The 12,570-nt window shown below is 39.7% G+C and overlaps 1 protein-coding gene across 3 annotated transcripts in view; it reads right to left on the bottom strand.

Moving 5' to 3' along the window:
- The window catches only part of CDK5RAP2 (CDK5 regulatory subunit associated protein 2), an 84,141-nt gene that overhangs the window by 13,240 nt on the left and 58,331 nt on the right, over positions 1 to 12,570 (bottom strand). For all 3 annotated transcript variants that reach the window (XM_069771768.1, XM_069771769.1, XM_069771770.1), the window contains 5 exons: positions 12,162 to 12,394; positions 8,628 to 8,676; positions 7,658 to 7,842; positions 6,386 to 6,511; positions 1,019 to 1,135 (listed from right to left, as the gene is read on the bottom strand). In XM_069771768.1, coding sequence (XP_069627869.1) covers positions 1,019 to 1,135; positions 6,386 to 6,511; positions 7,658 to 7,842; positions 8,628 to 8,676; positions 12,162 to 12,394 — 710 coding nt within the window. The remainder of the gene's footprint in view (positions 1 to 1,018; positions 1,136 to 6,385; positions 6,512 to 7,657; positions 7,843 to 8,627; positions 8,677 to 12,161; positions 12,395 to 12,570) is intronic.

A 12,570-nucleotide genomic window follows, 5' to 3' on the forward strand; every position in this document is an offset into this window, starting at 1 on the left:
TGAGTTTTAATATTTCAGTATTTCAATTTTCTAATGATTTTTGCTAGGTGCATTTTCTGTAACGTGGAACATTTAACCCCCAGGATTTACAAAGTCCCAGTAAAAACCTATGTACAGCCTTATATGCCAAATGCCCCCAACACCTCTTGGAATTTGGTCAGAAGGATAGTATTCAACAAACAAAAGTGTGAATATATTAATTAAAAAAGTAGAACTTGAACAAACTGATAGGCCAAAGATGCACCAGAACAGATCAGAGAATACATGACTCTGGAAGAAGCACCAGTGCTTTTACATAGTCTGAAAATATGGAGACTTATAACCTAATTATGGCTTAAGCTGCTTTTAAGACCTAGTTGGCAAGTTGTTGGTTTTCTTGGGGGAAAAGAAGAGGGAAGACTTTAAGATTCTCTCTTCACAGCTGTGAGAATGACAAAAGTTTAAAATTAATCTCAAGAGATTACAAATACTTCCAAATGGATTCCCTCAGTTCTGTTCTCTTCTGAAGTGTTTCAAAAAAGATGACTTGGCCTGTTCAGTCAAGCCTCTGTAGCAGATTTCGGAACCTAAGTATAATTAGTTTGCTCCCCTTTGAAACTCTTCTGTACTGCATGGTTTTGTTTTCAGCAATAACACTATTCTAGGGCTTTTTTTCTTTTTTTTCTTATGAGGGCTTCAGTATGGAAGCATGGGGAAAAAGGAGCAAGAAAATGGTAACAAAAGGCACAGGGGGAAGAGGAAAAAGAATGTATAAAAAGAAAGGAATGCAAAAAGAAGAACGGAGAAATGAAAGTAAATATCAAATGGAAAATGCTACAAATATACAGAAAGAAGGAGCATTACTGCTACTCCTTTATTATTATTAACCCCAGTTTGAATGCTTACAGTTGAGCATAGAATTTCAGGGGTGGGAAGAATGGTTAAGCCAGTTTAATGAACGGACTGTTAATATTTTATGGTTTTCTGATCTGGAATGAGTTGCAGTCTACTCCTGTAAAGCACAGTTTTACATTTTTACCTCTGGATCCTTTTGCTAGCATTGCATTCAGAACTTGATTTTGCTTCCTCAGGAAATGTATTTCAGAAGTCAGGGAATTATGCTGCTCTGAGCCATGGATAAAAATGTTTGCAGAACCTATAAATATATACATAAAAGATGATTTATGAGTCATCTCTAGGTCATTAAAGATTAAACTTTCCAGACAAGAACAATTCAAAAAAATTGCAGAAAAACATGTTATGGAAGATATTTCTCCCCCATATATTTTGAAGGTTATCCCTACAGACTAAAAGGCAGTTCAGGTTAATGCCAAGTAATCCAAAGCCCTGCATCACAAGTACCTCTCATTGCTGGGCAACCATTACCAAAATTGCAAATTATCCCTGGCAGTCTTTACCTATCAGCTAATATTCCAACAGGACAAAATGCAGGAGTATTTTGTGACATTGCTATTCTTTGAAAATAATGCAAACTGTAGGAAGGTTTACCATATACTTCAGTCTTGCTCTGTTCATAATCTGTTGTAGTTAATGACACCATTGCGGAGGACCACTAGATTCTACCAACTCATCCACAATGGTTAATGCAGGAAACATAAATAGTCTGATAATAGATTTGTTACCATGCCAGTCTAGAGCGTAAGGCTGGAATCACTGTCTTTGCCTCTGATTACAAACCGAGAACCCATTTATGATCACAAGGATGAAGATTCATCCCTCTTAAATTTGTGCATCTCAAATTTAGACAACTGAACCAGTGTTGATCAACCATCAATAGTCATGGGGCGAAACAGGCATCTCCAGAGAGTGACTCATCCAATGTATCCTCTGCACACGTTTCTGCAGATGAGATGCCCTGTCCTCTGAAGAGATGTACTTCTCTCCAGTGCCTCCATGAGAAACTCTGGGTACCTGGCACAGATTTAGATGTCTAACTTTTAGAAACTTAAGGGTGATCAATTCTACCCTGAGGATCCTACTGCGCTAGTTGTATGAATGTAAGTGTTAAATCGTATCTAGTCAGTGAAATTCCAGCCTAGGTAATCCTCATAATGTACTGTATTTATGCTACTCATCCCACAGCAATGTCTAATGTTACAGTACAGTCTGAAAAGTGCCACATTCCACTCTCAAGGTGGCTGCCTCTGAAATGCAAGTCAAGTAATTGTTATTGCCCTTTATAACCTGCTTATAGTGAGTAAAACACCTCAGGACCCACCGGAATTAACATTACTATTAAAAGTATTTTTCACTTGATTGGTTATCCCAGTATCTCCTACGCTTTAAAGCTTGAGATAACTACATGAGTGTCAACTATTTGGTTAACAGAGAAATAACCAGCTGGCAAAAAAATTAGCTGAATGCATGAAGAGGATGCCTTTCAGCTCTAGCAGTTCAATTCAATTTGATGTGCTGCACTTCCTCTGAGTAATCTCATTTTATTGTAATCCCAATTGAAGCTTTTACCCACTACCTAACTGGGATGTAGTGTGCCATGATATGCACCTCTTGTCGTTACTGAAAGACTCAAAGGCTCTAGAAGCCTGCCACTAATGGCATTTTACTATCTATATGTTAAAGAGTTGAGGTAGCTATGTGAACTCAAAAGGCTTTTTCCTTTCAGATTTTAACAAAGCAATTCAACTTGAAGTGGCAAGGCTTGATGGTCTCATCTTGATTCTAATTTAATTTATTGCCCATCACCCAGCTTTATCCTATTTGAAAAGTTACACTATCACAGTTCTACTGAAAGGCTTTAGAATATAACTATTAGCTATCTTACATAATAAGGGATAATGTAGAGCCAGTGGTAATAAGGCCACAATCCTGCAATTTGACCCACTACTGAGACTACTACTTCTGTGCAGAGCCCTGCTGACATCAATTACGCTCTCCATAGATGCAAAGGTCCACCTAACCAGAGTAAAGTGGAGCATCAGGGCCTACAACTGCAATACACTTGAGTTTTCATTATGTTTTGTGCTAAAAAATGAGTGCTAAGGAAGTGTACCTTGAAGGTTTCAAAGGAAACACTGACTGAAAGACAGGCACTATTGAAAATCACAGCAAAGAGGAAGGAAATATTCATTCCCAGGTAAAGCAAAATAAAGGCATACAAAAGCTGAAGGTAAGTCTGAGTAGATACATTAGTTACTTATGGGTTACAAAAAAGCAAACAAAACCCCCTTTTAAAGTTAACTGCTATTAATAACATTTGAAACCTAGGAAACTCAAAATTAAACCTTTGATTTTATTTTGAAGCCTAACATTTGAAATGATTGAAGCAATTATTTTAGTTCTACTTGCACTGCAAACCTCAGCTCTACAGTAACGATGTAGTCATTACCAGCACTTGAGTCATTTATAGAATACTAGAAGCCTAGAGGCATTTAAATACTTAGAGAATCTAAATATTAAAAATAGCATGGCAAAAATAGTGGGCAGATGTGTATATATACATCCATATGATATTTATTGGACAAGAATAATTCTATGCATTAACTTTGGTTGAACAAACAACTCCATATCACATGAATTTAACAGGTTCTCAGCAACAATTAAGTATGTTACAACTTGGTTTTGTTTTTTAAAGGAAAACAAACTAAGGATATGTGGTGGGTTGACCCTGGCTGAATGCCAGGTGCCCACCAAAGCCACTCTGTCACTCTCCCTACTAAGCTGAACAGGGGAGAGAAAATATAAGACTCTTCCCCTGCTCCAGCATGGTATCCCTCCCACAGGAGACAGTCCTCCACAAACTTCTCCAATGTGGGTCCTTCCCACAGGCTGCAGTTCTTCACTAACTGCTCCAGCAGGGGTCCCTTCCCACGGGCTGCAGTCCTTCAGGCACAGCCTGCTCCAGCGTGGGTCCCCCACGGGGTCACAAGTCCTGCCAGCAAACCTGCTCCAGCGTGCGCTCCTCCCTCCACGGGGCCACAGGTCCTGCCAGGAGCCTGCTCCAGCGTGGGCTTCCCACGGGGTCACAGCCTCCTTCGGGCATCCCCCTGCTCCGGCGTGGGGTCCTCCACCAGCTGCAGGTGGAGATCTGCTCCACCGTGGACCTCCCTGGGCTGCAGGCGGACAGCCTGCCTCACCATGGTCTTCCCCACGGGCTGCAGGGGAATCTCTGCTCCGGCGCCTGGAGCATCTCCTCCTCCTCCTTCTTCACTGACCTGGGGGTCTGCAGGGTTGTTTCTCTCACATGTTCTCACTCCTCTCTCCTACTGCAATTGCTGTTGCGCAGCAATTTTTTTCCCCTTCTTAAATACGTTATCCCAGGGGTGCTACCACTGTTGCTGATTGGCTTGGCCAATCTTGGGTCCGTCTTGGAGCCAGCTGGCATTGGCTCTGTCGGACATAGGGGAAGCTTCTAGCAGCTTGTCACAGAAGCCACCCCTGTAGCCTCCTGCTACCAAAACCTTGCCACGCAAACCCAATACAGAGTATTAAGTTAAAAGTAAAAAAATTGTTTTGAATTATTATGTCCCAAAGCTAAAATCTGCTTCAACTTCACTTAGGAACTTTTTTTACACTGAAAGTCAAAAAAAGCCCATCTATTTGGAAAAAAAGTATCATCATTACTAGAAGAGAGAATACATATATCTGATAACATGAAAGAGATCTTCAAAACAGAGAGAAACAGGAAGCACTGAAAGAACATAGTAACAAAAAGGAGCTGTTCTAACAGGTAGTTGCTTTTTTCCTTTCTTTTCCAAATTTCTCCTCCATGCATTGGTAGATGCGCTAAGGCAACAAGAAGACAGATGGAAGGCATAAGACAGTTTATAAAGAAAATATACTTTCACTGCATTAATGGATGCCCTTGCCAGAATCTTTATGAAGCTGTAAAAGAGTTGGAAGTGTTTCAGTGTGGTTATTTCACAAGAACAGTATGCCTTTCCAGCAGTGTAAATACTTCATGAATGAAATGGATGCTTTTTATACACCTTTCCATCACTGTAAATTTTTCCTGAAAGCAAACTGCCATTTGCAGGTAGTCTCCATTTAAACAACAACAGAAGTGGATCATGGGGATGATGTAAAACATAATGAACCTAATGTCAATATTAGTGAAACTGAGTAAAAGGAAAGCATGTATGTATTTATTGCCTGCTTCCAGTCTGAGTAATATTGCATATTAATCAATGGTCCTATGGGGGGAAATGTGGGAAGGAGAGCAAGAACACAGTAAAGTGTAGGAAAGTATGCCTGGTATGGTGTCGTGGTGTGCTTGAAAAGGTGCTACAAAAGCATCCTTAGTGAAAGCCTGGCTACCTTCTTGTGAAAAGTTTTAAATGCACCACAGAGCTTGGCTTTCAAAGATGCTGAACACTAGCAACAGAGAGCAGTGACTCTGAATTTGCATACCTATTTTTAGTATTTTTCCTCCACTGCTTTATATTAGAGTTTAGAATGAAAACCAACTCCATGTTAAAATTTCCATCAGTTTCTGTCAGGTATTTCTCATTAAAAATTCACTATGTCATTTTGTGTAGAACATATTTATCACACCAATCAATTCAAATGACAAGCTGAACACCGTGGCCTAGGCTCTGTCTTACAGATATTTTGTCCCTGTATGTAAACACAAGCTGGCTTTAAAGCAGTCAGAAAATCCCAGAGAAGGCACCTCCAACAGTCCTGTTAGCAGTGGTGCTGTACTGACCACACCAGGTATACACAAAGTAGGTGTAGGAAAGCTAATTCCACAAAATTCCTACTGTGGATCAATAGCAGCAATGTAATTTAGAGCAAAGCACGTCCTCCTGTACTCATACTGGGCCCAGGCCCCACTGAAATTATGTTGATAAAATGGGCTTCCTCTCCTGCAACTGTCCCTGGCCGGACATGGCAGAGAATTAAAAGAGGATGACATCCTAAAATCCAAGACCTTTCCAACAATAATGATATCCCAAAGGCACAAAAATAAAAAAAAAAATTAAAAAGCAGGCTGTTTGCTGATAACAGAACTAGAAGGGTCTTTCAATTCTCTGTATGACATTCAACCACAGCATCATCAAATGTCATAAAACTACCTGGTAGTCCTGTTCTCTTAGCAATATGTGCAACTGTAGGTTTGAAGCTGCGTGGTGTACCTGTATCCCATAAAAGATTTGTGCATCGGTACTGGATACACTTCAAGCAATGGACTCAAGGAAAAGGCACATGAGATCTGTATTTATGCCACTCTACGGGCAGCGTGGAAAAGCTGTGTCTGCTGATGGAGCTCAAGATGCAGCAGTACTCAGAGAAAGGCACATAATTTTCCAACTGTAAAGGGGTGGGGTTAATTCAAAAAAGCACACAAAACATTTTCAGCAGCATTTGATCCCTCAGGCTTTAAGCAGGAAAGGCGGATTTAATCTGTCATAAAATAAATTCTTACCTTGATCAAGTTCCTTGTCTGTTATTTGTCTCTCAAGCTGCTTCCTCAGTCTCTCATTAGTTTTTATGGAGTATTCTAAACGTTGTCTCAGGATTCTAATTTCTTGCAGATGCTCCATTAATAACTCTAAATAAACCAAGAGACCACTTCTTATTTAGAGTAAATGACTGTATTCCTTTACACTATGTACTCCTGTCAAATCTAATATGTGTTAATATTAAGAAATGATACAGAGCTGTTCAAAGTGGCAGACATTAAATATCTGACTCCACAACAGTCTTTTTCCATATAATGCCCAAACTGTGCATTTAGTGAAAACTCCTACTCTACATTTTAACTTAAACAATGGTCCACTTTTAAGGCTCTTTAAATTTCTTCATCCTACAAAACTGTAGTAGACAACAATTTTATCTAGTTAAAACATTCCCCGTACTGGGAAATGAATCCAAAGGTCTGCAATGCAGCTTCACATTCAGGCTCAATGCACCAATAGTATACATTTTTCCTTATAACAACAGGAAGCTTACCAGAGCAACTCAGATATAAATTTGACTTTGACTTACACAATGCATACCATAATAAATAAATCTGTTCTATCAAGTTTCATTACCATACCTTTTCCTTCTTGCTTTGCCATTCTACAATTTTTCTTGCATTGGTTGTAAGTTTCAGCTTAACTCAGGAACTTATCTGTTCTAACTGTCACTATCTTATTTGTCAGTTTATCCATGTCACACACTCCTGGTTTACTCTGCAATATTTTTCTCCTGAACAGTACGTGCTATCTCAGCTATTAAATTTTCATCACTGCCTATAACAAACTACTGCAAGCATCACTTGTGTTTAGTGAAACTATCCAGGTCAAACATGACACCACTTATTAATTATGCAGCACTTACAATTCTCAAGGAAACACAACACTGGCTTTTATAAAATTAGAAAATCTCTCTTTTTCAATGTAATAATCTCTTGACAATTGTCTATTTTCCCCTTATAACTTGTCTATTTAAAGACTGTCTGGAGTACTGTAAAAGATGATAGTCTAAAACAACAAAGACACAAAATATCATAGTTAATTTTGTTTCAAACAGGAGGTAGTTCAAATCGTTGTCATCTCTGTATGCCTTATTACTGAAATTGCAATGATTATGCAAGATACTGGAAAGCTGAAGCAGACAAACATTCTTCATTATTTCTTAATTAGTTCCCTTGTGTCTTATTTATCACGTTTTCCCAATATCTAGTGAATCATCAGTGGGGAAAAAAAATTACCTGGGGGAAACTTGCTTGGCAGAAGTGCCAGTGTGCCATGCTGTCCTTCTAGGTCATGTCTGTGCTCAGGTGATCCAAGAGATGACTTTTCTGACAAATCAAAGTCAGACAAGCTATGAAGAGCAGATGGTACAGGTGATTCATCCTTCAGTTGCTGGTACCTTGTGGTGTTCTTGTCATTATCCCTTTTGTGCCAAACAAAACGTTTTAAAATACAAAAATTATTTTATTACTTTGAAAGCATGAACAGAGAGCATGGTATCAAATTTACAGGTCACAAGTAAAGCAAGTGAGTTTCTGCGACAGAACATGACAAACCACTACACATCAGAGGTACATATCAAGACTAAAATTCAGACCTCACTAAAGTCAGCAGGAATAATCAATGGACCTCCAGCCTCGTGTTCACGTTCCAGCACTAGGGAGTCACCTTCGTGTTAGGGGATCTCACACTGCCTCGAACAGGCAGCTGAGGACTTCTGTAGCACATAAGAATCCCAGGCTGGCATAAAACCAACATATGCAGCATAACAACACCTGCTCTCTTCACCTTCAGCGTAAGGGTGTTTTGAGAATGAACTTCCACAGCACTGTACTTCAGAGATCCTAAGCCAGCCCCCAAGGTCACAGAAACAGAAAGGCAGCTGACTATCCCTCCTAGCAGCTGCAATTAGGATATCTGAAAATACCCAGCAGTGTATTATGGCACATGTTTTGTTTGTTCATGAAAGGAACAATCCTGGTATGCTCCATGATGCTTCCTCTCAGTATCTCAGCTGTTTGATAAGAAGAGTGGAAAAAAGCCTTAGTTTGTTTTCTATGGATTTTTTATTAATAAAATGGATATTAATGAAACAGGCAATATAAGCAAAGCCCTCCCAAAAAAGCAGAACAGTGGAAGTTGTGCTACAAAACATGGAGCATCCTTATCAATTTATCAAACAACCATATGTTTGAATTGCACTCTTACCTTGGAGCTAATTCGTAAAGTATAGTAACTTCTGCACCTATTGATTCTCCTGCAAAGCAGAAATACCTGATTAAAAACAGATATTGAGAATTATACTTTTTCCCCCTCCATCTTAAACTATTTAAATATAGAATGGTAAATTAACGAGAAATTGGAGAAGTCAACAGATACTCAACACGCTGTGTATCAGTGTCAAATGCTGTACATGAACAAAACTTTTAATAGCCCAGCAACAAAGCAATAGCTTTCTCCATAGTTCAGAAAAAATTATTAGGTACCACAGGTGCCAGATTTTACAGCCTTGGTGTTTTAGTTAGCATACAGATTATGGCAAAATAATTAGGGGTACATGCCATTACTTCTTCAACCAAAATGATATAAAAACAATTCCATCACACTTGGATTTTGCCCAGCCAGAGTCAGGCTAACCAGTTATCCTTAATAAAGGGGCATACACAGGATTTTGCCTGCAGTATTCTCAGTGGTAGAGTGTGTGAACACAAGCACAATTCAGCGCAAGAGACCTGGACTCAGACCCTAATTTGAGTAAGGAAGTAAGAGCTTCATGGTGTCACCTTGGCTCCCCATATTCTAAAATTTTTGTGCAGTTAAGCAAAAGTGGCAGGCAAGAGTCGCACAGCTGAAATTTTAGGGGAAATGAACTGAAGGTCAGGATGGAAATGCAGAGACAGACGGTTGTTTATGCTGCTTCTTTACAGTCAATTCTTAGTACGCTGGATGTTCTTTATAACCCTACAAACGTCATTTTATTTTAATGTGTGATTCAATGCAACACCATTGTGTTAGATATATTGAACTGTCTCGCTCGTCAGTGACTTTTCATAGTATATAGGATACCATCTGTTGGTTTAAAGGCATTTAATGTTTATTCACTACACAGTCTTCTCATTTGTAATGCAAGAAATCTCTGTAGCCACTGAAATCATTGAATACACTCAATCTTTTGTTACACTGCTATGACACACTAGGCGTAGTACCTTTTTCTCATATACAACTCCTTTATATCAGCAATCAAAACTGCAACATGCTGCCACTATCTGTAATGAAAGGCAGGATACAGATAATTGTATGGCTCGGCCCTGAAAGTTTCTGAACAAAGTGAATCTTCTAGAGCCAATTCAGGAAGACCTGGGCGTCAGGGTCCCTATTTCAGGCCACCTCAAGTGTTTCGCTGAAGATGTCAGATTGGCAGCTGACATCTGTGGAAGTATTGCTAGCTGGGTCAGAAAGAACAACACTTGGCAACGATAGGAAAAGGTCTTTCTTGCTGAATTTCACTCATGATAGCATCCCTTTTCCATTGCTTTGCTGCTAACTTTCTTCAAACTACAGACTGAAGGCAATATGCATGATATACTCTTCCCTCAGGTGATAAATGTCAATTTTGATGCTCATTTTACAAAACATGGTTGCATTTTAGCTCTCTATTATGAAAGATAGCATGCTTTTCTTAACCAGCTAGACTATTTGGCAGCAAGATGCAGGTCTCTTAGGAAAATAATTAGAAATGTTAGGAGTAATACATCTCCTAATACGGTCCCACTTTTTAGACATTTAAGGCTTTGCCTTTCCAGCTTAATGTTTCCCCACCTATTGTTTGGGAAAGCTGGGATAAACAGTCAAAGGACAAGAGCATTTTCAGATGTGTAAGCTCCCATTTTTCAGACAATATGCCAGTTGTCACTGATAATTAAAGGGACTTTGCTTACTGGTACACATTACAATGTCCTTTCCTGGGTATAAACTCCATTCAGCACTAAGCTTTCTCTAACATCATTGAATCATAGAACGGTTTGGGTTGGAAGGGACTTTAAAGATCATCTAGTTCCAACCCCCCTGCCATGTCAGGGACACCTTCCACTAGACCAGGTTGCTCAAAGCCCCATCCAACCTGGCCTTGAACACTGCCAGGGATGGGGCAGCCACAACCTCTCTGGGCAACCTCTCCCAGGACCTCACCACCCTCACCATAAAGAACTTCTTCCTTATACCTAATCTAAATCTACCCTCTTTCCATTTAAAGCCATTACCCCCTGTCCTATCAGTACCTGCCCTTGTAAAAAGTCTCTCCCCAGCTTTCCTGTAGGCCCCTTTAGGTACTAGAAGGCTGCTAGAAGGTCTCCCCGGAGCCTTCTCTTCTCCAGGCGGAACAACCCCAACTCTCTCAGCCTGTCTTCATAGGAGAGGTGCTCCAGCCCTTTGATCATCTTCGTGGCCCTCCTCCGGACCCGCACCAACAGGTCCGTGTCCTTCTTATGTTGGGGACCCCAAATCTGGATGCAGTGCTGCAGGTGGGGTCTCACGAGAGCACAGTAGAGGGGGAGAATCGCCTCCCTCAACCTGCTGGTCATGCTTCTTTTGATGTGGCTGAGGACACGGGAGCTGCAAGCACGCGTTGCTGGGTCATGTTGAGCTTCTTGTCAACTAACACCCACCCAGGTCCTTCTCCTCAGGGCTGCTCTCAATCCACTCATCACACAGCCTCTATTTGTGCTTGGGATTGCCCCGACCCATGTGCAGGACCTTGCACTTCTCTTGTCTTCTCCTAGGACCCCTGCTCAAGAGGCTCTTGTTCTACTATTATGCCCTACAGAAACCCTCCAATACACACTGATCTGCAACTCCACAGTCTCTTAAATTCATGAGCTACTCAAAATTCTGAAAGGAATTATTCTTCTCTGCCTTCTAACCAAATAGATTTTCCCTTTCTCCTCCCTTATTTTAATTTTCTATCTGCACCATTTGGGTGGGTTTCTCCATAAAGTCTATAGCTCTTTTTCTTGGTTCATTCAGTAACAGGTGATTTTACACCTGCATACAATTTAACTTGCGTTATTTCTACAGGAATATCAATAATGTGCAAATCAGCATGGTATTATCTTCCAACTGTGGAATGCAGGATTCCTTGCAGTTTCTTTAAAGGCATTGGCCATAGAAAATTTCCTAGATGGACTGCTATATGATAATTTCTTCTTTCACTCAAAAAGCATAGCCCACATCTCTGTACTGCATTTACCCTTCTTGCAAGCAACTGCACTTTAGGGGAAGAACTTCAAGACCTGTAATTTTCTCTTTTTAGTTAAGCATAGACTGTGTTAAAAACCAACTGCGAACCATGCCCAATGAGAACCTTTCAATGGAGATACCCAGTGCTTAGGCTCAACAAAGTCAGCTGGGCTGTTTCCTGAAATAGAAAATTCTGAAGCCTACTTGTAACTAAACTTTTACTAAACTATAACCACTATATTTTGAACAGTTAAAATATGCATGTGCTAAGATAAACAATGCAAAATAGAAGGTGTCAATACAGAGAACAACTACAAAAGTAAAATCCAGTCTTGCTGAAGCACTAAAATTTTACTTTCCAAGATACTCCTCCCTATAAACCATTTAAAAGCAACCAAGAGGAAGTAAGGCTTCCCTTTCACTAAAAAGATAAAAAAAAAAAAACCACTTCGAATTTCAAGAACATTAATGTATCTCAGACAATAAGCACAAAATACTGCTACTTACCATACAGGAATTTCCTTTCTAGCTTCTCAAACAATAGTACACTTTGATTCAATTGCTCACGGAAGCCTTCAGCAACATAATAGTCTACATCACTGGCTTGAAGCAGTTCCTCAAAAGCTTTAATAAGGCTCGTCAGATGTTGATGGTAAGCGACGCAACCACTGCGGATCTCTTTAATTTGTTGGCATTGAAAGGAGAGTTCTCGAGCTTGTGAGTGAACTAATGAATCATATCTGAGAAAATGAATTTATCTTTAAAGTAGTTTTCTGACCATAAATAACATTTAAGTATAAATAAAAAGTGAATTAAACTTATATTCTTAAAATCTAATATTGTGCGACTATTTCTTTAAAAATGCTTTTACAGTCACAATAAGAAATGTATTGTCTCTAATTGTTGAGTTTTGTAT

Source organism: Haliaeetus albicilla, chromosome 26 (assembly GCF_947461875.1).
Source record: "Haliaeetus albicilla chromosome 26, bHalAlb1.1, whole genome shotgun sequence".
Lineage (NCBI taxonomy): Eukaryota > Metazoa > Chordata > Aves > Accipitriformes > Accipitridae > Haliaeetus > Haliaeetus albicilla.